General features: G+C 46.3%; 1 protein-coding gene and 1 pseudogene across 1 annotated transcript; one reads left to right on the top strand and one right to left on the bottom strand.

Moving 5' to 3' along the window:
• Nucleotides 1–359: 359 nt before the first annotated feature.
• LOC123069560 (ABC transporter F family member 4-like) lies at nucleotides 360–3,588 on the top strand (annotated as a pseudogene).
• Nucleotides 3,589–7,589: 4,001 nt separating this feature from the next.
• On the bottom strand, nucleotides 7,590–9,835 carry LOC123069561 (BTB/POZ and MATH domain-containing protein 3). Its single transcript, XM_044492446.1, has one exon. The coding sequence runs from the start codon at nucleotides 9,727–9,729 to the stop codon at nucleotides 7,708–7,710; it is 2,022 nt and encodes a 673-aa protein (XP_044348381.1). The 5' UTR covers nucleotides 9,730–9,835; the 3' UTR covers nucleotides 7,590–7,707.
• Nucleotides 9,836–23,297: the final 13,462 nt, after the last annotated feature.

Below are 23,297 nucleotides of genomic sequence, written 5' to 3'. Positions count from 1 at the left end.
ATTTGTGGGTATACATATGTCATGTCAATTGCAACTTTGATTGATTGATGTGCTTGGTAAATGGGATATGTATCCTTTTATGACGCTCATATCGTTTCGTGTTCATATTTACGTCTAAAACAATATGAAATAACTTGCATTGGTTAACAAACATAAACCAAGGGTATTATGGACGTTTCAGCATACAACTCATGTCACAATCTCGTACTGCTATCTTTTAATCTTTTAAAAGAACGAAACGGCCGGTTCCGTGGGCAGTTTCCTAAAAATCTGATTTTGGAGAATGTGGAGCTGAAAAGAACCCCAAAATCTGCTATTGGAGAATATGGAGCCGAGAGTGGCCCTAGTTCGAACTTGGCCTCCAAATCCCAGAAGTTAACGGTCGAACGCCTCGAATTCTCTCTCACGCACACTGCCTGTGGGCCCGTGCACCCGCTCCCCTCCCCTGATTGCTGCGAAGTGCTCAAAACGCCCGAACCCTCCCGAAACTGATTTTGAAATCTCATTCACAGGCCAGGAAAAAAAAGAGGAAACCCTCCGATCCCCACCCTCTCCAATGGCCGCTCCGCCGCCGACGCTCACCCTGGCGGTGGAGAAGGGGCCACGGGAGGGGGAGACCCGGCAGTGCAGCGCGGGCGCCGCCCTCCGCGTCGGTCGCGTCGTCAAGGGCAACGATCTCGCCGTGCGCGACGGGGGAGCGTCGCAGCAGCACCTCGTCATCGAGTTCCTCCCGCCTCCCGGCGCCGGATGGGCCGTCTCCGATCTCGGGTCCTCCAACGGCACCCTCCTCAACGGCAAGCCCTCGTGCCCTCCGTTCCCGCCCCGCTTTCCCACGGGGACCTAATCAAGGTCGGCGATTCGACCGTGCTCGCCGTCTCCATCGCGCCTGATTCGGATCCCAAGCCTGCCGCCAACCCCAGTTCCAGGCGCTCCTCGCGCCAGACGGCGGCGGTGGCACCGATGGTGGCGGAGGAGAAGCCCCCTGCGGTGACCCGCCGTGGCGCACGGAAGAAAGCGCCGCCGGCCGCCCAGCACCCCGACACGCAGAAGGAAGATCCACAGGCAGAGGGAGTGGCGGTGGATGAGAAGCCCCAGGTGGTTACGCGCCGGGGAGGACGGCAGAAGCTGGCTGCAGCAGAGCCCCTATTTGAGATTGAGGAGACTGTGGAGGCGCCTCGCCGTGGAGAGCAGATGAAGCCCGTGGAGCCTTCTGCACCAGAGAATGAGGAGGTGGATAAGGAGGAGGCCACGGCGGTGACGCGCCGTGGCAGACGGAAGAATGCTGCGCAGGCCCCTGAACCAGAGAAGGCCACAGCGGTGACACGCCGTGGCAGGCAGAAGAATGTTGTGGAGCCCTCAGAGAAGGAAAAGGAGGAGGCCACAGCGGTGACACGCCGTGGCAGGCAGAAGAATGTTGTGGAGCCCTCAGAGAAGGAAAAGGAGGAGGCCACAGCGGTGACACGCCGTGGCAGGCAGAAGAATGTTGTGGAGCCCTCAGAGAAGGAAAAGGAGGAGGCCACAGCGGTGACACGCCGTGGCAGGCAGAAGAATGTTGTGGAGCCCTCTGAACCAGAGAAGGAAGAGGAGGAGGCCACGGCGGTGACACGCAGTGGCAGGCAGAAGAATGTTGCGGAGCCCTCTGAACCAGAGAAGGAAGAGGAGGCCACAGTGGTGACACGCCGTGGCAGGCAGAAGAATGTTGTGCAGCTCCCTGAACCAGAGAAGGAAAAGGAGGAAGAGGCCACAGTGGTGACGCGCCGTGGCAGGCAGAAGAATGTTGTGGAGCCCCCTAAACCGGAGAAGGAAGAGGAGGAGGAAGCCCCGGTGGTGACAAACCGCAGAGGGAGGAAGAAGAGTGTGGTGACGGACGCCCCTCCGCAATTGCCTCCAAAGATGAGGTCAGTAAGGGGCCGTGGCAAAAAGGCTAATGCAAGCGACATGGTTCTTGAGGATGTGGAAGAGCAGGGAGGAAATGAGTTGGCTGTATCAAGAGTTCGTCCTGAGGACCTGCTCGTTTCGACGACATTGAAGGGTGCTAAGGCGCAGAAGAGGGATAAGGTGGCATCTGGGGATGGAGACGTAGAAGGGGCTGCAGTTTCATTGGAGGAGAAAGTGCCGAAGGGGAGGGCCAGTGCTCGGCTTTCCGCTTTCGATAATGGTGCCAATGCGGCTGCAGTGCCCATTGAAGAGATGGAGGAGGCTGTGGATGCAACGCTCCGAGGGAGGCGGAAGAAGGCCGTTGAACCTCATGAACCAGAGAAGGACGAGGAGGAGGAGACCATGGTGGTGACACGTCGCGGGAGGCGGAAGAAGAACATGGAACCTCATGAACCAGAGAAGAAAGAGAAGGAGGACAAAGCCCCAGTGGTGATCCACCATGGCGCAACGAAGAAGAATGAGGCGGCAGTTGCTCCTGTATCACTGCCTCCAAAGAGGAAGTCTGCAAGGGGCCGGGGAAGGCCTACAAGGGCCAGTGCAATGAACACAGTTCTTGAGGAGGAGGAGGAGCAGGGGGGAAATAAGTTGAGTGCGTCAAGAGCACGCACAGGGAAGCCATTGACTTCGACGACGGTGAAGAAGGGGGATAAGGCAACAGCTGTGGATGGAGAGGTCAAAAGAACTGCAAAGGCGTTGGAGGAGAAATTACCAAAGAGGAGGGCCGTTAAGCTTGCTGCTAACAATATCTCTTATGCGGCTGCAGCCGAGCCCACTGAAGAGATGGAGGAGGCTACAGAAGCGTCTCACCAGGGGGGGCAGAAAGCCATGGAGCACCCTGAACTAGAGAATGATGAGGATGCAACCATGGTGACATGCCGTGGGGAGCGGAAGAGGGCTGCTGTGGTGAAGCGCCGTGTCGCCGGGAAAAAGGATGTGGTGGCAGTGATGAGGTCTGGAAGGGGGCGAGGAAGGGTTGGAAGGACTAGTGCAAGGAATAACCTTCCTGAGGAAGGCAACATGGTGGTAGAAAAGGAAAATGAATTGCCTGTGCCAAGAGAGCTGGCAGGGAATCTGCCAGTTGCGACCGTGGTGAATGGGGGTGAGGATAGAGAAGTCAAAGGAACCAAAAAAGCAGTAGAGTCTGAATTGCCAAAGGGGAGGGCCAGTGCCCAGTCTTCTTCCGACAACAAGTGTGAGGAGGAACAGGGTAGTGCGAACGGTTCTTCTAGAGTTGCCAGTGCCCAGTCTTCTTCCGGCAACAAGGGTGGTGCGAATGGTTCTTCTAGAGTTGATTCAGGATCTAATGGAATCCCCAACACAACAAGCAAATACAGAGAGGTACAGTAAACATGGAAGTCAATGAGGTAATATAGTTATCGATATTCTCGAATGATGTACTTATCTTTAATTATCTGTTGCAGGATAGAAAACTGAAGCCGTACTCGACTCCCTTTGATGTCAGACTGGATAGAGCTCTGAAGAAATACTCTGCATGAGTTACTGCTTGCTAAGTTTAAGAGTTAAAAATGTGTTATGATTGTGTGGATAGGTTCTGTTTCTATTCTGTAGGAAGAATGACTCGTAGATTTTGGAGTCTGAATCCAACTGAATTTTGTGTGCATTGAAATGGAGATGCATGTTTTGTTCCTATGCTTGATACAGAAGTTCAAGAAAAAAAATGCTTGTTTGTGTTTTGACTTTGCAAATGTTTATTGGGAAGATGCTTTGGTTGTTATTCTTCTTTCCCTTTCCATGTTCTTACATATTTCCTATATTCGTATTTGGTATGACACTGAGGAGGGACTGAACTTGATTTGTGTGCTTACCGAGAAGGTTGTTGTCACCTTGGTTTTGCTGGGAGTTTGACTGAAGCAAAGAAGGCAAGATCAAGATAATCCTGTCTGCTACTTCTAAAAAAAAAAGATTGTCCTGTCTACTTCCCAGTTAGGACTTGCTGTTTCATTTTGATGCCTTCTATCCTTCGTCCTTTTTCCCTACTCACACTTCAAGATGCATTATGTTCTTTTTTGAGGAAATTCAGCATTCTTGGTTACTTTTTCGCTCAAACTGTCCAAATGTCATTCACTTGGTTTGACCGCTCATTCAATATCTTGAGATGATTTACTTGTTCAGTTACAGGACTGACCTAGAGGGAACAACAAAGACAGGACACCAAAGCCAAGGAAGGATGAAATTCAATATTTGACTGGATTACTAAAGATACTATGAACCAACTTGGAGTTATTCTGCAGAATATAGGTGCGAATCTTTTCAGTGTATGATGAAAAGTGTCTCTTGCACTCTTCACTGACTGTCATTGACTTCAAAGAGCTCTCAGAGGGTTCTAACATTTCAGTTTATCCAATGTTCTGAGAACTTTTATCCAAGCCATGTTGCCCTAATATAGCCTTTTGTCAGATTCTCTCGTGTTTATTGTGAAGCCATATTTATGGCATGATCAAGACAGTCCTGGCTATAATACGAGACTTGAGCTTTGTAAACTATAGTGATTTATAGTTCTGTGTTCAACTCTAGGAGATTCACTTACACTTCCTGTTACACATGTGAAACTGTACACAGGGACTGTGAACTCAATTTTGGTAGAAAAGAAGAAAAATAGATTGCCCACACATTTTGTACACATTCAAAACTCTAGAAGATTCACTTCACGTCCTGTTAATCTTTAAATTCTGCATGAGGTTCTGCTGCTGAAAGTTAACTGTATTGAGTTTGATGTGGATAGGAGTCGTTGTACTTTGTCTAGGAACAATGTTTCGTAGATTTGGATTGTGGAACCAATTGAATTTTGTCTACATTGAATTGGAGAGGCATGTTCCTTGCCTGTGCTGTAAATAGAAATGCCAAAAAAAATGCTTGCATGCGTCTATATACATTGCGAATAATTCTGAGCAAGATGGTTTGGCTATCGCCCTTGTTTCCATGTTCCATACGTACTCCCTATGTAAGTAGTGACCTAAAAGGTCTTATAAAAGGTAACAGAGGGAGTATATCTTACCAAGAGGAGTACTGAAGTTTATGCATATCACCTACTGAGAAGTCCAGAGCCACCTTGATTTAGCTGAAAGTTGACTCAAGCAAAGATGGCATGATCAAGACAGTCCTGGTTGCTTCACGGTTAGGATTTCGTGTGCATTATGAGGTCTCATCGATTTATGCTTTCATTCCTTGCATCATATTCTTCCTGAAAGAAATTCTACATATCTGTGTTGGCTTACTGTTCGATTAAACTGGCTGAATGTTCACTTCGTTTAACTGCTCATTTAAGTTCTTAAGATAACTGCTCATTCAGTTACAGGACTATTAGAGAAAACACCAAAGGAAGGGTATCAAAGGCGAAGGTTACAACAGAAGGTAATATAATCTAGTTTCTTCTTGAAGCAATTTTGCAGAACATAGTTGTGACATTCTTTTCAGTTTATGACCAGAAAGTGGGCTCTCATGCCCTGCCGTTGATTCCAGAGATTGGTCTGGGTGTTCTTCCAAGTCATTATAGATTGCCATCCTTGATACCCCATTCTGCGAAGTCACTTGATTTGTACATGTACTTTTCTGTTCATTGCCAAATTATTTCACCTGCCATGCTGCAAGATATTTGTGCTTAAATAGCAAAATTGTCGCTTTCACTTAAGCTCTACGAGGTTCACTTACTTCCTATCACACGTGACAAGTGACAACTGTACATAGGGACTATGGAATTAGTTTTGGTAGGAAAAGGAGACAGATTATTCACACGTTTTGCAACAGTACGAAAGTTGAAAGACATAATACTACAAAGATCATAGAAACGTGCTTGTGCATCTTATGAACTTGAAGAACATTGTGTTGAACCGTCGATTCATCAAACTGTTGGGAAAACCGCAGTTCAATCCTAAATTAAGCATCCACCAGACATCAGCAAGAAAAATAGAAATCTGCCACCCTTGGTTGGTTGGGCGTCCAAGACAACCCAAATTTGAAACTGAGTTTCACAGCTCGAGTTAAACTGAAATCTTGGTGTGTGGAATTAAATTTTGTGGGTTGAATGGTCTCCAACATTCGCTTGATTTTGCAGTCCGTTTCTATGAATCCAGCATCCACTGTTGGCTCCTCTTCCATAGCAGGAATTTTACTTTCTATGGAAGAGAATATCTAGCGTACTTTGCTTTGAATAGGTATAAATCAGTTATTTGTTTTTGGACGCCGATAACTGCCACACGTGTGGTATATTCGGCATGCGCCCACACAGCGTGTGTGGTGTGAGCAGGAGGCAGCCCACATGGGCTGTGTGGGCGGATATTAGAATTGCCCACACGTGTAGGCGCGGCTACTTCGTGCCACACATCAACAAGTACTACTCGTCTCCACCCCCCGCGTGTGGCACGAAGCAAAAATGGCCACACGTCCTGACGCAACTACGTTAGGTACACCGCGTAGTTGCCATCCTGGTTGGCAGATGTAGTTATCCGGGATGGCAAGTGTAGTTATAAAAGCATGGCAACTCTATCTGTTTTGGTTAACTATAGTTGCCATGTCTAATTTACAGCTAATTTATGCTAGTTGCCGCGTGTAATCAAACCGTAGTTGCCGTGTGTGATTAACTACTTGCCACATATGGTCAAACAGTAGTTGTCATGTGTGGTCCAACCATAGTTGCCATGTGTGTTTATCTAGTTGCCACGTACGCGTAACTGCAGTTGCCGTCTAGCAAAAAATCACAGTTGCCATGTGTGTTTACCTAGTTGCCACGTTCGTCTAACTGCAGTTGCCATCCACAACTTAGGAGTTTTGTGTGGGCGAAAAGTAGTTCGCCCGCATGCGCATGAACTAGGTGGCTGATTGTGTGGGTAGAAATTAGTTCGCCCACATAGTGCAGCTGGCAAAGCAGCATGATGCTAGCGTGTGGGCAAACTCTCCAACACCCACACACCAGCCCCGTCCTACGTGGCACACAAAATCAACCTTTTCGTGTCAAGATTCGTGCAAAAGGCACTGGACGACGATCAAGGCGTGTGGACGAGTTGAGTAACGCCCACACGTGTTGGCGTTAGTGTTTCCGTTGTTTTTAATCTTCTCATGCCTGCCAGGCGTACCTGAGATGGAGTTTCACATCAAAGCTTGATGGAGTGACACCGCGCCAGACCGGCATGAGCAGACTGCAGGTTTGTGGCTCGTCCCTTGGCATAAACTTTCCCTAGGATTGTATCGAACAGTATGCTTCGATGTGTTCGCTGGAATATCGGTTTCGGGCAGACCCATGACCAGTTCCTGCATATGCTGAGACTTGAGAGTATGGCAATTCTTTGAAGCAAACACAACAATTTCTGCACAAAATCCTTTGTTTGTCAGATGTTGTCATGTGTTCTGCGAAGAAGTCGTCATGCAAAATGTTCGCAATTACCATGTCCCACGGCGAACGTTCGCTGGCTACTGGGGTTCTTTTGTTTTCCTTGCGAAAATGAGGCTAACCCTGAACTCTGCATCCATTGATGCCAAGCATTGAGGCCAAACAAATAAGTTTATATAAAAGAAAAACCTTAGACCATCCGTATTGGACCTTTGCTCGTGTCAGTATCTTCACAGTTCTATCACGAACTCTATGACTGTGGACCATATAATTCACCGGTCGTGCGACTTGCGCCCAGACATCAACATAAAAACGACAAGCCAACTTTTATGTAAAAATTTGGCAAGACAACATAGGCAGGAACCTACAACAAAACACACCCTCGAAGTAACACAACGTCTACTTGATATCTCGTATAGGTCTACCTAGAGGGTTGCTGCGAGCCTGGCGACAAGCTCCTTGGTAATGGAGGGGCAACTCGCAGTCAGATGCTCGTAACCATCGCTCGCTAAGACTGCTCTCAAGTTGGCAGGCGAGCTGCAGAGAAACGCGAAGACGGCCTCCTTGAGCCGCGGGTACTGGTGCTGCTCGGCCAGTGCCAGGGTCGTCGCCGCGGTGGCCGCGTCGAGGTGCCTGCACAGCTTGTCTTGGCAGACAAGCTTTAGCCTCTCCATGTCGTATCTGTCTGCCGCGACGAGCAGGTGCTGGGCCATGGCTGTCGCTTCTTTCCTGGTCGTGGTGGGCAGCTCGTCGGTGTAGATGAAGTGGAGCAGTGCCTGGAACACGGCCGCGTCCATGTCCTCGATGTGCACGAGCCTCATCTTGTTCTCCTTCATGGGGCCGACGAGCTCTGCCTTGAAGACCGGTGACCGGGCAGCAAGGATGCACCGGTGCGCCGCGAATGTCTCGCGGCCAACCTTGAACGACACGTCGCTCCCCTCCTGATAGGAAAGCATCTGGGAAAGGTGCCGGGGCAGGGCGGGCGGCGGCACCACCACCGCCGGCTCCACGCGCACCTCGTTCATGAAGACGGCGAGGTCGCACCGGACGTTGAAGCAGTCATCCCTGAGATAGCTTGAGCTCTCCAGCTCGGACCTCTTGACGAATCTGTCGAAGCTGAGGGAAGTGTCGTGCTTGGTGAAAGTGCACTTGTCTTTGGTGAAAGCACACAACGGAAAATACTCCGTGGCGTGACCGGGCAAGCTGAGCTTGACTTTTGCATGCACGACGTCGACGCCCGTGGCGACCATCGTGCATTCGAGGTGCATGGATATGTAGCCTGCGCTGCCCTGGTCGCAGCCGTTGGGGTAGTACTTGATGCGCCATGTGTGGCCTCCAACCTGGAACTCTCCGGAGGCGACATGCTGTCCCCTTTGGAGCATCATCTTCGTCCGCGAGTAGCCTTCGATCTTGAGCACGTGGTGCCCGCTCGTCTCGGAGACGACAATGGCCGAGGCGGACGGCGTGGAGCTCGGCGTCGCCGTCGACGGGAGAGAATGTTGTGGTTGTTGGCGTCGAGGGTGAAGCGAATTCACAAACTCCAAGCACGTCCCCATGAACCACCGGTGGCGGTGATGCCGCTGTCGCTGATCCACGGTCGCCGTGGTTTTGTTTAGCTTGTCCTCGCAGACCAACTTTAGCCTTGCCACTTGATATCTGTCCGCCGCCGCACTTAACTGCCGTACCACGGCAGGCACGTCTTGCCCGGCCATGTCCGGCAAGGAGTCCGTGTATATGAAGTGGAGCAAAGCCTGGAACGCCGGAGCATCCATACCGTCGATGTTGACGCACGTATCAGCCTTGTGGCCGGAGATCTCCGCCTTGAAGACCGGAGACCGTGCCGCGAGCATGCACCTGTGTGCACCGAACGTCTCGTCGCCGACCTTGAACGCCACGTCGGCGCCGTCCTTGGTGCGAAGGAGGCGGGCGAGGTGGACGCGCAGGTCGGGCTCCGGCACGTCGAGGAACGTCTCCTCCACGTGCAGGCCCAGGTCGCTCATGACATCGACGTCGCACCGGATGGCGAAGCCGTCGTCCTTCAGGTGCGCCGAGTTCTCCAGGTCGAGTCGCTTGACGAAGCGGGGGAAGGCCCACCCCCCGGCTTTAGGTCCCGGCGACGGAAACGTTCGTATCTCGCTGCTGCTGGTGACGTATTCCGGCACCGGCTCGCCGCCAGTGTCAAGAAGGCTGAAGCGGAAGCGCGCCTTCACGGCGGCTGCCTTGGTGTCGGGGTCGACGAGAAGGCTGACGGAGATCCAGTCGGCATGCTCCTTGGCGGAGCCGTTGGGATAGTACTTGACGCGCCAGATGCGGCCGCCGATGGGGAAGCCGCAGGACAGGACGTGGTCGCCGGTGGCCATCATCGCCTTTGTGTGGGAGTATCCGTCGATTCTCACGAAGTGGTGCCCCTTGGCCTGCACTCTGCCAACGATGGTGCAGGTCTTCATGGCGGCGACGATGGAGGGATCGGATCGCGGGCACAGGGTTTTCTAATCCCCTTTTACAACCGGCTGGTGATAGCTACGCGGTTTGTTTACCGGCGAATCTAATCTCCGAGAGAGGGTAGCACTGCAGTACTTGCCAGGAAACCGGCTTGCCTACGCGGAGTCGATGATACGAACAACGGAACAAGATTTGTTCAACACCTCGTATCTATCCCGTACACCGGAGTTCAAAACCGGTTCTTTTGTGCACGATATGTACACAGGTTGTAGCTGGAACATATGCCCGTGCGTTGCAACGGAGATAAAATAATATGCATTTAAAATCAATGGGAATTATATGTGCAAGCAAAACTCTGTGTGCACACGAAAAAATAACATTTAGTTTCTCGGTTTCGTCACGTGTGAAGAAATCAATCCGCTATTTTTTCATTCATTAATCGAGGGCATTTAAGAGTTTTGTTACGTCATTGCACGCAGAGAAGGGCCATGAGTTATTCAATCTACTCTTCCTTTCAATCCTTTCAATCGAGGGATTTTAAGTTATGAAGTTTCTGAATATTATAGGAAACATGAACAATTTTTTAATTCCTGAACAGTTTTTTGAAAATTGTGTACACTTTCGAAAAAACGCGAACAAAATATGAAAGGGAACACTTCTTAAAATTCACAAACATTTTCTAGAAACACCAACTTTTTAATAAAAACATGAACATTATCTTAATTTCTGCACATTTTTTTAAAACGGTAACATGTGTTGAAAATTCATAAGATTTTTATAAAATATGTATCTTTTAAACACGGACATTATTTTTAATTTTGAAAATTTCACTAAAATATGAATACTTTTCAAATTTGGAGCATTTTCTAAGTGCTATTTTCTTTTTAGAAATCCCAAATAATTTTGAAAAACAATTGTTTTTAAAAAACAATGGGCTACTTTTTACAAGTTCCGAATATTTAGCAAAATAGCAACAAAATTTTGGAATTCTTAAAATTTTCTAAAATTTGTTTTTTTAAATTTTGAACGTTTTTTTTAGAATTTAATATTTACGAAATAAATTCTAAAAGAAAAATAAACTTGGAAGGGGAAAAGGAGATAGGGAAAGGAGATTAAAAATAGAATTTAAATACAAAAAAAGAAAAATGTGTTGGTTGTCCTATGCGAAACTCTGACTATTAAATAAGTGGGCTGGCTTTGCTGGGCCACAGCGCGGCCCACGGACAAAAATTCTTTTTCTAGTAGACAAATGCATAACAATTTAGTGGCAGAACCTATTTGACGCTCGTTAGCGTCAAAAGGTCGCGCTTTCGCTGAGGCGAGCCGCCGGTTTGGCCGGCCCATGTACGGGGTTCGCGTTTTTTTTCTTTAGCTACAGCTTCCTTTGCTGTTTCCTGCGTTCTTTTTTCGTTTTCTTTTCTGTGGTTTTTTGCTTCCCTTTTTTTCAGTGTTTGTCCGGTTCTCGGTGGTTTTCTGTGGTTTTTTCTTTTCTTCTTCTCTTTACTGTGTGTTATATAAAAAGTTCACCTCCTATTACAAAAAATGCTCATCGTATATTAAAAAAATGGTTCACCGTACATTATGAAAAGTTCACTATGCATTACGAAAATATTCATCGTGTATTACAAAAATGTTCATCGTACATTTAACAAAATGTTCATCGTGTATTACAAAAATGTTCATCGTACATTTAACAAAATGTTCACGGCATATTAAGAAAATGATCACTGTATACTTGAAAAATGTTCAGCGTATATCACACAAGTGCTCAATGCCTACTTAGAAAAATTCCAGTATATATTGCAAAAATGTTCATCGTATATTAAAAAGATGTTCAATGGTTGAATTTATGTATTTATTTTATCTGTCACTGCGCTCAGTTCTTAAACACTCTCGCACCCAATTAATCACTAGTATTGGTGAGCTCAACTGGTAAAGAAAACTTATAGTCTATCGTTGATCGCGCGTTCGATTCCTCGACTGAGCATCCATGACCAGTTAAGCGTGAAAATAAACGCCAAAAACAAACCGCACCAGCAGGAGATCGAACCCATGACGTCCCACTCGGGAACTCAAGAACCTAACCAGTTAAGCTAATAACTTCTACTGGTTTGGAAGCAGCGCGAGGTTTTAACGTATAGAACAACTTTTGAAATTTTTCGAACAACTCAAGAAAATCGAGAACAAAAATAGAAAAGGTGACAAATGTGAAACCCTTTTCAAAACCATCAACAATTTTTAAAATTTGAACAAACTTTTCAAACATGAACAATTACTGAAAAAGTTGAAAATAATTTTTTAAAATATACATTGAACATTTTTGTAACATACGCTGAACAATTTTTAAATATATACTGAACATTTTTGTGATATATCCCGAACAAATTTAAAATATACATTGAACATTTATGTAATGTACGCTGAACAATTTTAAAATAAATATTGCACATTTTTGTGAAATATCCCGAACAAATTTAAAATATACATTGAACATTTCTGTAATGTACGCTGAACACATTTTGAATTGTGAACAAAATTATAAAACATTTGTGATTTTTATGAAATCATGAAGAAAATAAGGAATTTTAAATTTTTCAAAAACAAATGATGAAAATAAATACAAAAAGGATAAATAAAAATAAAAAGAAAAAGAAACAGAAACAGAAACAGAATTTAAAAAACAGAAACAATAAAGAATAAAGAAACAAGAAAAATCATAAAATCGGCAAAGAGTATAAAAAATCCGGTTTAGGGCACGTTCTAGTTCCCTAAACCGGTTTGCTTGCCAACGCTTTAATTCCCGAGGTGGGCCGGCCCGTCGCGCGCTGCTGGTCGAGCGCTTCAGCGAAGCCACTCCTCCTGGACGCTCGCAGGCGTCAAATAGGGTCCACCCAATTTAGTACCACCTCAGATAGAAAAATATTTCTTTTCGGTGGTGAATGTATAAAAAATTGGTGAAACACACCTTTCTTTATTAGTAGGGGTATAGCACATATGCATGTGCGTTGCAGGGGAAGATAAAATGTATGCATTTAAAGTCAGTGAGAATTATATGTGCAAGCAAAACCCTGTGTGCACATGAAAAAGGAACATTTAGCTTCTCGGTTTTGCTGCGTGTGCAGGAATCAATCCGCTATTTTTCCATTCATTGATCGAGAGCATTTAACAGTTTTGTTACGTCATCGTACACCAGAGAAGGCTCATGAGTTATTCAATCTACTCTTCCTTTCGATTCTTTTAATCAAGAGGATTTTAAGATATGAATTTTTTGAACAGTCTAGAAAACATGAACATTTTTTTAAATCTTGAGCAATTTTTTGAAAATTATCTACACTTTTGAAAAAATGGGAACAAAATATGAAAGGGAACATCTATTAAAATTCGTAACATTTTCTAAAAACACCAACCTTTTTATAAAAACATGAACATTATTTGAATTTATGAACATTTTTTTAAACGGGAACATGTGTTGAAAATTCATAAGATTTTTAGAAAATGTGTATTTTTTATACACGAACATTATTTTTAATTTTGAAAATTTCACTAAAACATGAATATTTTTAGAATTTGGAGCATTTTTTGAAATACCATTTTATTTTTAGAATCCCGAATTGAAAAACAATATCTTTTTAAAAAAGGGGGCAACTTTTTGCAAGTTCCGAATATTTTTTTAAATATACTTGGAAGGCAAGGGAAAGGAGAATAAAAATAGAAGTAAAACACAGAAAAAGAAAGAAAAATGGGCCTACCCATTGTTTGTTGTCCTGTGCGAAACTCTGACTATTTGTCGCCTAGTGCGTGTGCTGGCTTTGCTGGGCCACAGCGCGCGGCCCACGTACGATTTTTTTTCTAGCAGACAAATGCATAAGAATTTAGGACCACCTCAGATAGAAAAAATTCTTTTCGGTGATGAACGGATTAAAAAATTCGCGAAGCGCACCTTGCTTTATTAGTAGATATAGATATAGATAACGGGCCGGTTGTAAAAATTAGAGGTGATGGCCATGCCATGCGGAGTGCATAAAGGCGATGGATGCGAAGCTGCATTTCGCGGGTGATTTAGGGCGTGTTTGCTTACCTGCATGGTGGTTGGTAGACTGTATATGAAGGGTATCTTCCATCTTTTATTTCGCCTGGTGTTTGGTTGCTTGTCTCGCATTAATTCTTTGCATCACACGGTGTTTAAAACACTTCAGGGCCACACTGAGGAGGAACGTCCAAATTGACAGTTCATGCAGGTTTGCGCGGACCATGAGGTGAGAAAGATTCTCTCCTTTTCTCTGCCAGGTTGCAATCCTCTCACAGTGCACCCGGAAGCAGCCCCTACCAACGATGCATGCCTGCATGCAACCAAAATCCCACCAACCACCATGCAGACAATCAAAGAACATGACTACATCATTTTTTGCATTATTTTTTTCTCAACAAAGCCATGCTCAGTGTGGCTCGTTTTCCTCATACATCCTGCCCCAATGGCTGCACGCAACCAAACACGCCCTTGTAGCATTTCCCGATGTATATGTGTTTACCCCTTCGATCGATAATAAAAACTTGTCAAGAATACAACTCCCCTTCGGTGTTCAGTTGGTTTAAATTTAGTACTGTTTGCTTTTCCTCCCAACCCTATCTACCGCCAATAACACTACACACACGGAAGTTTACATACTTTTTACAAAATTTTCCTAACTATATAACTCTGTCCCTGTTGACACAAGTTTTTGGCACGGAAGAAAACATTATTAAGATGGGCTCTAATGAATAAGTGCTCTACATGAAAAAGTTCCGTATTGTGGACATGAACATCTTTGAAGTTGGATCATCGTCATACGGTCTCATCTCGAGGTCCGAAGTTGTGCTCGAAGTATTCAGACTATTGTTTGGCCTATTACGCCTCCAAGATGGTCTCATATGTCTCATCGAAACAATCGATTTTGATATAAAAATCATCTTAATCTGAGGTTGTATACAAAAAGTAGAGCCCGCGCACTACAACCCTACTGTGAGCAAAAAATGAAACCCGACACAAGACACCATATGACTATGTCTGATGAACATCTGATAGTCCTGGTGAACCCCCGACCCTCGCGTCCCTCCTAGAGGCGACACGGGGCGGGGGGGGAGGGGGGAACCCTAGAACTCTGTCGCCGCCCGCCCTCCGTCCCTCTCCTCCCCCTCGCCGCTGTTGAGAGCCACTGCCAGGCAAAGCCCGGGCAGCCCGGTGGCGGCAGGGACTCTCCTCAGCGTGGCACCTCTCCTCCCTAGCCATGGTGTGGCGTCTCCGTCGGCTGAGTTTGGCGGCGTGGGGCCACGAAGTGCCGGCGTCGGCTCGATGCGATGGCCGTGGTGGCAACCTGTGGAGGCGACGACCGAGAGCTTCGGTTCCGCCCGATCCTTCTCATCCCGATCTGGATCTGACCGGCCCGGATTCGGCCGCTGCTATCTTCAGGCGCGGTGATGTCAAGCCTCCATGGCTGCTGGGCACTATGGTGGTGCAGGCAGCTGCGGTAGTGGCTCGGTGTGGTGGTGGTCGTCGACAGTGCACAATAGGAGGCATGAAGGAGTGATGGCCTTGGCGGGGACAGGCAGTGATGCAGTGAGGCGGACTAGTGTTGTGGCGTATCTGGAGGCGGCGGCGCGATCTACCGACCAAACCGGTGCCGGCATTATGATGGCTCGTCTAGGATGGAGTTCTTGGCGAGTAGCAAGCGTCAGGATACCTCTGGGCTGTGTGGTGAGCGGTGGTGCTCTCCCAGTAGTGCCAGTGTGGGAGTTGTCCGTGGCTAGGTGCTGGGTCGTCGCAAGGCTGTCCCTTGGAGTGGGAGATAGCCTTCGCGGGCGGTTCGGGCTCTTGCCGAAGGTGTTGTGTGGTTGTTGTTCCTCAGCTAGGTGTAAGGTGTTTGTTGGATCACGCTTCTCTTTGTTGTGTGGTCTGTTGGCGGTCCTCGGCTTTGCAGATGCGACGGCGGGGTGTTGCAGTGGCGGCGGGGTGAAGCTACTTGGACAGTGAAAGCACAAGTGCTCCCTGGGTGATTTTGGTAATTAATGTCAACATATCTCTTGTTGGACTAATGCTTTTATCCAGTGTATTTCAGAGAAGTTCAACAATGGCGTGGAAATGACAAGAGGATGTGGAACCCCTTCAAGGTGTCAAGGACATGCATTCTAAAGCTCAGGACTCTTCATTTTTGTTTATCCAAGATCATATTGAGTTCATAGGAAAGCCAATACTATTAAAAGGGGGTGATGTATTGCTTAATGGCTTGCTTGCTCAAATGCTTAGTGAAATTGCTCCTAAACCCTCAACCACTTTCTCCATCCAAATATGTCAAAACCCTAAACTCCAACTCGGCCCCACCGATTCTTTTTATCCAGCGCCACCGAGTTCATATGACATAGCCACAGCCAGAAACCCTAACGGTTCGGTCACACCGATACGGATCTCGCTCTCACCGAGATGGCCTTGCCAACTCCCTACTATCAGTTGCATTTATTACGGTCTCACCAAAATTGCAATCGGTCTCACTGAGATGGCTTGACCAATTCTCTGTTGCCCTATTGCCTCATTTCGGTCTCACTGAGTTGATGCAATCGGTGCCACCGAGATGAGGTTTTCCCTAAGCCCTAGCACATCGGTCCCACAGAGATTCCTAACGTTCACATTTTGTACTAATCGGTCCCACCGAGTTTAATCATTCGGTCTCACCGAGATAGGTCAAATGTGTGTAACGGTTGGATTTTGTGTGGAGGCTATATATACCCCTCCATCCCCTTCTCCATCTATGAGAGAGTCATCAGAACGTGACCACACTTCCATCATACATTTTCTGAGAGAGAACCACCTACTCATGTGTTGAGATCAAGATATTCCAATCCTACCACAAGAATCTTGATTTCTTGCCTTCCCCAAGTTGCTTTCGACTCAAATCATCTTTCCACCATATCCAAATCTGTGTGAGAGAGTTGAGTGTTGGGGAGACTATCATTTGAAGTACAAGAGCAAGGAGTTCATCATCAACACACCATTCATTACCTTTTGGAGAGTGGTGTCTCCTAGATTGGTTAGGTGTTGCTTGGGAGCCTCCGTCAAGTTGTGGAGTTGAACCAAGAAGTTTGTAAGGGCAAGGAGATCGCCTACTTCGTGAAGATCTACCCAAGTGAGGCAAGTCCTTCATGGGCGATGGCCATGGCGGGATAGACAAGGTTGCTTCTTCATGGACCCTCCGTGGGTGGAGCCTTCCGTGGACTCGCGCAACCGTTACCCTTCATGGGTTGAAGTCTCCATCAACATGGATGCACGACAGCACCACCTATCGGAACCACACCAAAAATCTCTGTGTCTTCATTGTGTTTGCACACTCCAATCCCATCCCTTTACTTCCTAGCAATTAGCATGCTTTACTCTTTCCGCTGCATATATTGTTGTCATGCTTGCTTGAGATGTATTGTTAATGCTTAAACTTGTGCTAAAACTCCACCTTAACTTGAAGAACTTAAAAATTGCCACTTTCACTTGTTGAGGGTCTAATCATCCCCCTTCTAGACCCCTCTTCTCGATCCTTTCATTGGTACGCGTCGGTGCTATACAAACGGTTTTTAACCCCTTTTCGCGACGGCATTTGGAACCATCGCCAAGTGAGTGTGGGCGATAGGGGGTCCTTCCCACACGACCTAGAAACCCTCGGGGATAGGCCCTCCTGGCACACAGGCTGGGGCAAAATGAGCTTGTGTACGATCGGGCGAGGCATCGAAACCCAATCGATTCCGTTCATATGTACATCCCACCCGGTGAATCCTAGAAAAACATTTCCGTTCTTATGTATATCACACACAGTCAATCCAAGGAACATGTTTCCGTTCTTATGTACATCCCACACAGTCAATCCAGGGAAAACGTTTTCGTTCGTATGTATATCACACACAGTCAATCCAAGTAATATGTTTCCGTTCTTATGTACATCCCACACAGTCAATTCAGGGAAAACGTATCCGTTCGTATGTACACCCCACACAATTTTATGTATAGGCTCGTGTGTGAAAGGTGTAACTATCACACACGCTCTGCCTTGGTTAACCATTTTCTTTTATCAACTACTCCCTCCGTCCCACAATGTAAGACATTTTTTGACACTACACTAGTGTCAAAAAATGTCTTACATTATGGGACGGAGGGAGTACATCACAGATGAAGAAAACTGTGTGGCATTCGGCTATCCATCACAAGCGCTTTTACTGCCAGAACCGTTTGCAAAGTTCCATGACCCATTTAGCAGGTTTATTACTTTACAATTAATAATTCCAGTATTACACAAATTCACATTTCATATGGAACAGTTGTTTGCCAATTTCATATCAGGCACATAAATATATTTTAACATCACAGTACGATAGCTACCTGAAAACAACACAGTACATCATATAGCTAGTTCAACTTCATAAGATTAATATTAGAACAATATATGCATTTCCCTAATCGAGATCATCCAGACACGTCTTATCCACATCTGCTTTCAGTTCAGTAAGAACCTGTTTTGCACTGTCCAACTGGGAAAGTGTCTCCTCCTTTGCCAACACCATCTTAGCAAAGTTTGATTTAAAAAAAATCTGAGCTCATTCTCCACCTTCCTCTTTTTATCCCGCATCTTCAAATATTCTTCAGCGCTAACAACACTTTCTCTAAGCCTACCTATGTTCTCTTCCTCATACATGCTCCAGAGCTTTGCTAGGCACATCTTCAAAGATCGTGGCCACTCTTGATCAACCCACTCCAAGTAAGAACATTTCCATTCATCCTATAATATTTAAAACTAGATCAGTAACAACTGTAGGGGAAATGGGTTTATAGCAACATAGAAAATCACCAATACTTATTTTGAAAATCTGAAGAAACAAGTTAGTTATGACATATCTTCTCAAAAATATCAATGTGCAAATGAATTAGTTGCTACTGAGACAACAACCAAATTCTGAAACATCAAAAGCTATAATTAACTACAACAACGCTACAAGTTATTACTCGTGTACTATAAATAAAAAATTGAACATTTTATGAGGAAGGTAAATATAACTGCAACAGCATAGCGACAGTGTTTGGATGACAGCAAATTGATACTAACATGTGTGTACATGCACAAATTTAGTAACAGAGAACTAATAGCACTAAGGCCATCCACTATGTATGCCAAAACCGGTGTAAAGACAACTGTTGCTACATATCGCACCGGTGCCCTCCAGTAGTGAGCCGATGCAGCGGAAAAAAAATCAGGGACCCGGACTCTGGAGCACCTAGTTGCTCCGATGCCCAGTTTCTTTGTGCCATAAAGATTTAGTATGTTACTGCTTGGATGTTCAGATGTGTGGACCAAAGTTAGCTGCACAAACTGCTGAAGCGGTGCCAAATAATTTTCTAATGGCACCGCTGATGAGATGGCAACATTTTTTGATACTAGGTACAAACTGTGACACTGTTTTAGGATGCGTTTGGTTGAAGGTGTGGTATGAATGGGTTGGGACCATGACAGTGTCTGCATCACATCTAACAAATGATTTGTAACAATGAAAGAGGGTCTCACCTTCTCTGCACATGCCAGAAACTTCCTCCCACTGTCCATAGATTCAAACGCAACTATCTTCACGCATGGAGATTGATGGTGACAACGAGCAGACAGGTCTTCAGCCACCCGCTCCATTTGTTGCAACTGATGGTCCTAGGGAGTTACAAGAGGAAGAAATGACAAAAATCGACCGACGGGTTAAAATCCTTTATTCCAGGTCATAGCCCGAGAGAGAGAAGAGAGTCATACCCGGGTGGTGAAGGAGTCATCGGAGGAGGATGAACCGCTGGAGAGGTCATTGAAGAAGACCATGGCGACCCCGACGGTAGGATGCGAGACGGCGAGAGTGAGGAAGCAAGCGAGGAAGCGGGCTTAGGAAGGAAGGAAGGAGGGAGGAAATAGGGGAAATGTGACTTGTGGTCAGGGAGAAAAGGGGGTGGGGAAGGGGGGAGGGGGCGGGGGTAGATATTTTGGTGGTAGGCCAAAATTTTGGAAATGTGGAGGGAAACTTTGCGCGCGGTGCCGCCGGACACCACTCACTTTGAACGATTGTGTGCATCGCAAATTGTTCTTCTGCTTTATGCGCATGGGATGAGTTTGATAATTCAAATTTTGGTGGAAATTTCCCCGGGTACTTCATTGCATAATTTAACATCGTTTCCTAATTTGGGCACACAAAAGAGCGTACAACACACAGACCACACTTACTGAATCATGCAATTTTAGTAATTAAACAGAGCCAGTTGACCTAAACATTGCTCTAACAAAAGACCAGCATAAAAAACAAAGCCTAAGTACGCATAATTTTAAAAAATCCGCCGCCGCGCCGGCCTATGCATTGCCGGTGTGAGATGAGAGGTCGATGACTTGTCCTGGCGAAATGATGCCGCTGGTGGACTCCGCGCTCCCCTGCTGAAGTTGACCTTGTCCTCGTCCTCGGAGCCGTCCTCATGGTTGTAGTACTCGTAGTAGTGGTTGCGCTAGAGCTCGCATTGCTACTCCACCGCCGATTCCTCGACAGACTGACTCTTATCTAGCTCAACCTCAGCCACCCGCAACTCCTCCTCCCGACGCTCCTCGATCTCCGTCGCCTCCTGCATCTTGAGCTCCCGCTCAGCGATCTCATGAGGAAGCAGGTGCTCCATGGCCACCATCGCCTTTTTGTACGTGACTTGCTTGCTGGATTCTGAGGTGGCCTGGAATATCTTGGCATGTGTGTGTGCATCCTCGATCTTGGTCTGTATGGCCTCGACCCGGGACAGGGAGACATCGGCGGCACGGACAACAGCTCGAGCGCTCTTGGTGTTTGCAGCCACCGTCGCAGCAGCAGCTGCAGCCGTCTCGGCTGCTGCAGCTGCCCCGTCGGCTGTCGCAGACGCCCTCTCGGCTAAATCTGAGAATGGTTTCATAACTAAACCATACTTGAACCATACCCGTACATGTATCTCTCAAAACCATACTTGAACCATACCCGTTTAATGCCATTTTCAGTCCAACCAAAACTAAACCTTCTATTTTTTCCACCCAAACTAATTTAAACCCAATACATAACCGTGGGTTTAAACCCAATACGTAACCATGGGTTTGCTTCAATGTATATATGATTGCACAAATCGACATGTCAAAAAGCAAATGGCATAGAAAAGACATAAGTGCATCTACAATAGTTTGGGAACAAAGTTATCGTTGAGATATGGTCAACACACAACAAGTGTCAAAAAGACAACGCCCACGACTGAAAAGCTCACTGACAAGTGCATTAAAATCAATTGCTTAGCTAAAGCACAAGCAGACACATTCAATTTGCATGTGTTGTTTCCCCATAATACAGAATTACATAGTGCATCGCATCATGTACGCGGATCAAAGATACTCGTTGACGTTGCGTCGTTGCTTATTGCACATAACCAATCCACTAAAACCGGTTTGGACCCATAGTTTACAGCCGTTAATAACCAAACTGTTTAAGCCCATAACCAACTATACCCAAATTGGTTTCTTCACATACCCAAACCAAAACCAAACTAAAAAAGATTCAACCCAATAAAACCTGAACCAATCAAACCCAAAGTAAGAACCGAACCGTTTCACCTAGTTTTTTTAATAACCATTCCCAGGTTTACTCTCGGCGGATGCGGCCATGCTCAATGCGGATGCGGCAACACTCTTGGCGTAGGCGGCCACGCTCTCGGCGCAGGTGGTGGCACTCGGGAAGGACGCGACCATCGTACGGGCCTTCACAAAGACTTTCCAAAGCGACCAGCGGCGAGAGAACTTCTGGGATTTCCTCACGAGCATTGCTAGCTCCTGGCTCAGTTCTTCAGGATCTCCAAGGCTGCTACCAGAGTCTTCAGATTCGGACTCAGAGACTGCCTTGGCCTTCAGTGCACATGATCTTCCGTAGCTTGGTCCATAGAGATCTCTGTTCTCAGCAAGCTGGAACTCATGAGTATTTAGCCTCTCGAGGATATCGGCGGGATCTAGTGAGTTATAATCAGCACGCTCTTGAATCATCAGTGCAAGGGTGTCAAATGAAGAATCAAGTGATCTTAGCAATTTCTTCACCACCTCATGGTCGGTGATCTCAGTGGCACCGAGTGCTTGAAGCTCATTTGAGATGTCAGTGAGGCGATCAAAGGTTTGCTGAACATTTTCATTGTCGAGTATTTTGAAGCGGTTGAAGAGATTGCGAAGAACATCAACTCGGGAGTCACATTGAGTTGAGACTCCTTCGTTGACCTTGGACAGCATGTCCCAAATCAGTTTGGCAGTTTCTAGAGCACTCACTCTGTCATACTGTCCTTTGCTCAGGTGGCCACATATGATATTCTTCGCTTGAGAATCGAGTTGCTTGAATCTCTTCACAACAGCAGCATTCACAGACGGAGTGACAGAGGGAACACCATTTTCCGCAACATATCAGAGATCCTTATCAATTGCCTCAGGATGCATGCGCATCTTGTTCTTCCAGTAGGGGCAGTCCGTCCCATCAAAGGTAGGACACCCAGCCGAGACCTTGGTCATACTTGCAGTCGACATAACTAAAACTCCAGGTGGTTAAACCAAAATCACACATAACAAGGGAGTACCTTGCTCTGATACCAATTGAAAGTGTGTTACGTCGACTAGACGGGGGGTGAATAGGCGATTTTTAAGAATTCTTCACTGAGGAATTTCAGGGTGAGGAAATTCCTAAGGGAAGAACTACTTGCAGCGGAATAAGTACTCAGGTATAAGCATAACAGAGCAACATCATAGTCATCATGAAGAAATGAAACACAAACACAGAGTAGAGAAAGCATAAACACAGGATAAGCATAATGAAGACAAACTGACTGAAGAAATAGGATTGAGGGATTAGAGAAAGTCTTCAGTCAAAGTCTTCAAACAGTAATGATCAGGTTCATCAACACATAAGTGAGGAAATTGAAAGGGTTGGGGAAATAGAACCAGTAGGCTTGGTGAAGACAATGATTTGGTAGACCAGTTCCAACTGCTGTGACAGTTGTACGTCTGGTTGGAGCGGCTGAGTATTTAAACTCGAAGACACACAGTCCTCACCGTATTCTCCTTGAGCTAAGATCACACAGACCTCGCCTCGACAGTAGTGGTAAGTCTTCACAGGTGACTTCCCACTAGTAGAAAAAGGGTCAAATGTGAAGCACAATAGTGCCGGTTGGAATTTCAGCCGGCACTAATGTGTACACTAGTGTCGGTTCGTGGCGGCGATCAATAGCACCGGTTCGTGGCGAACCTTTAGTACCGGTTCATGCCACGAACCGGTACTAAAGAGGCTGTGTCAGCCTACGGTCAGGCTATGGCCCCACCATCACCATTTAGTGCCGGTTCGTACCATGAACCGGTACTAATGAGGTTATGGCATGCTGTTTTTTAGTCCCACCTCGCGAAGTGCAGAGACGATGAAGAAGAGGATCAATGCTCACGTTGCTTAGCTTCAAGCCTTCAGGAATACGGTAGACTGCATGGAGCTATGTGCAGTGCAGTTTACACTATTCCAAAAG

The sequence above is a fragment of the Triticum aestivum genome, chromosome 3B, assembly GCF_018294505.1.
Source record: "Triticum aestivum cultivar Chinese Spring chromosome 3B, IWGSC CS RefSeq v2.1, whole genome shotgun sequence".
Classification (NCBI taxonomy): domain Eukaryota; kingdom Viridiplantae; phylum Streptophyta; class Magnoliopsida; order Poales; family Poaceae; genus Triticum; species Triticum aestivum.
The sequence above is the reverse complement of the archived record's forward strand: the minus strand, read 5'-3'. Positions and strand labels throughout refer to the sequence as shown.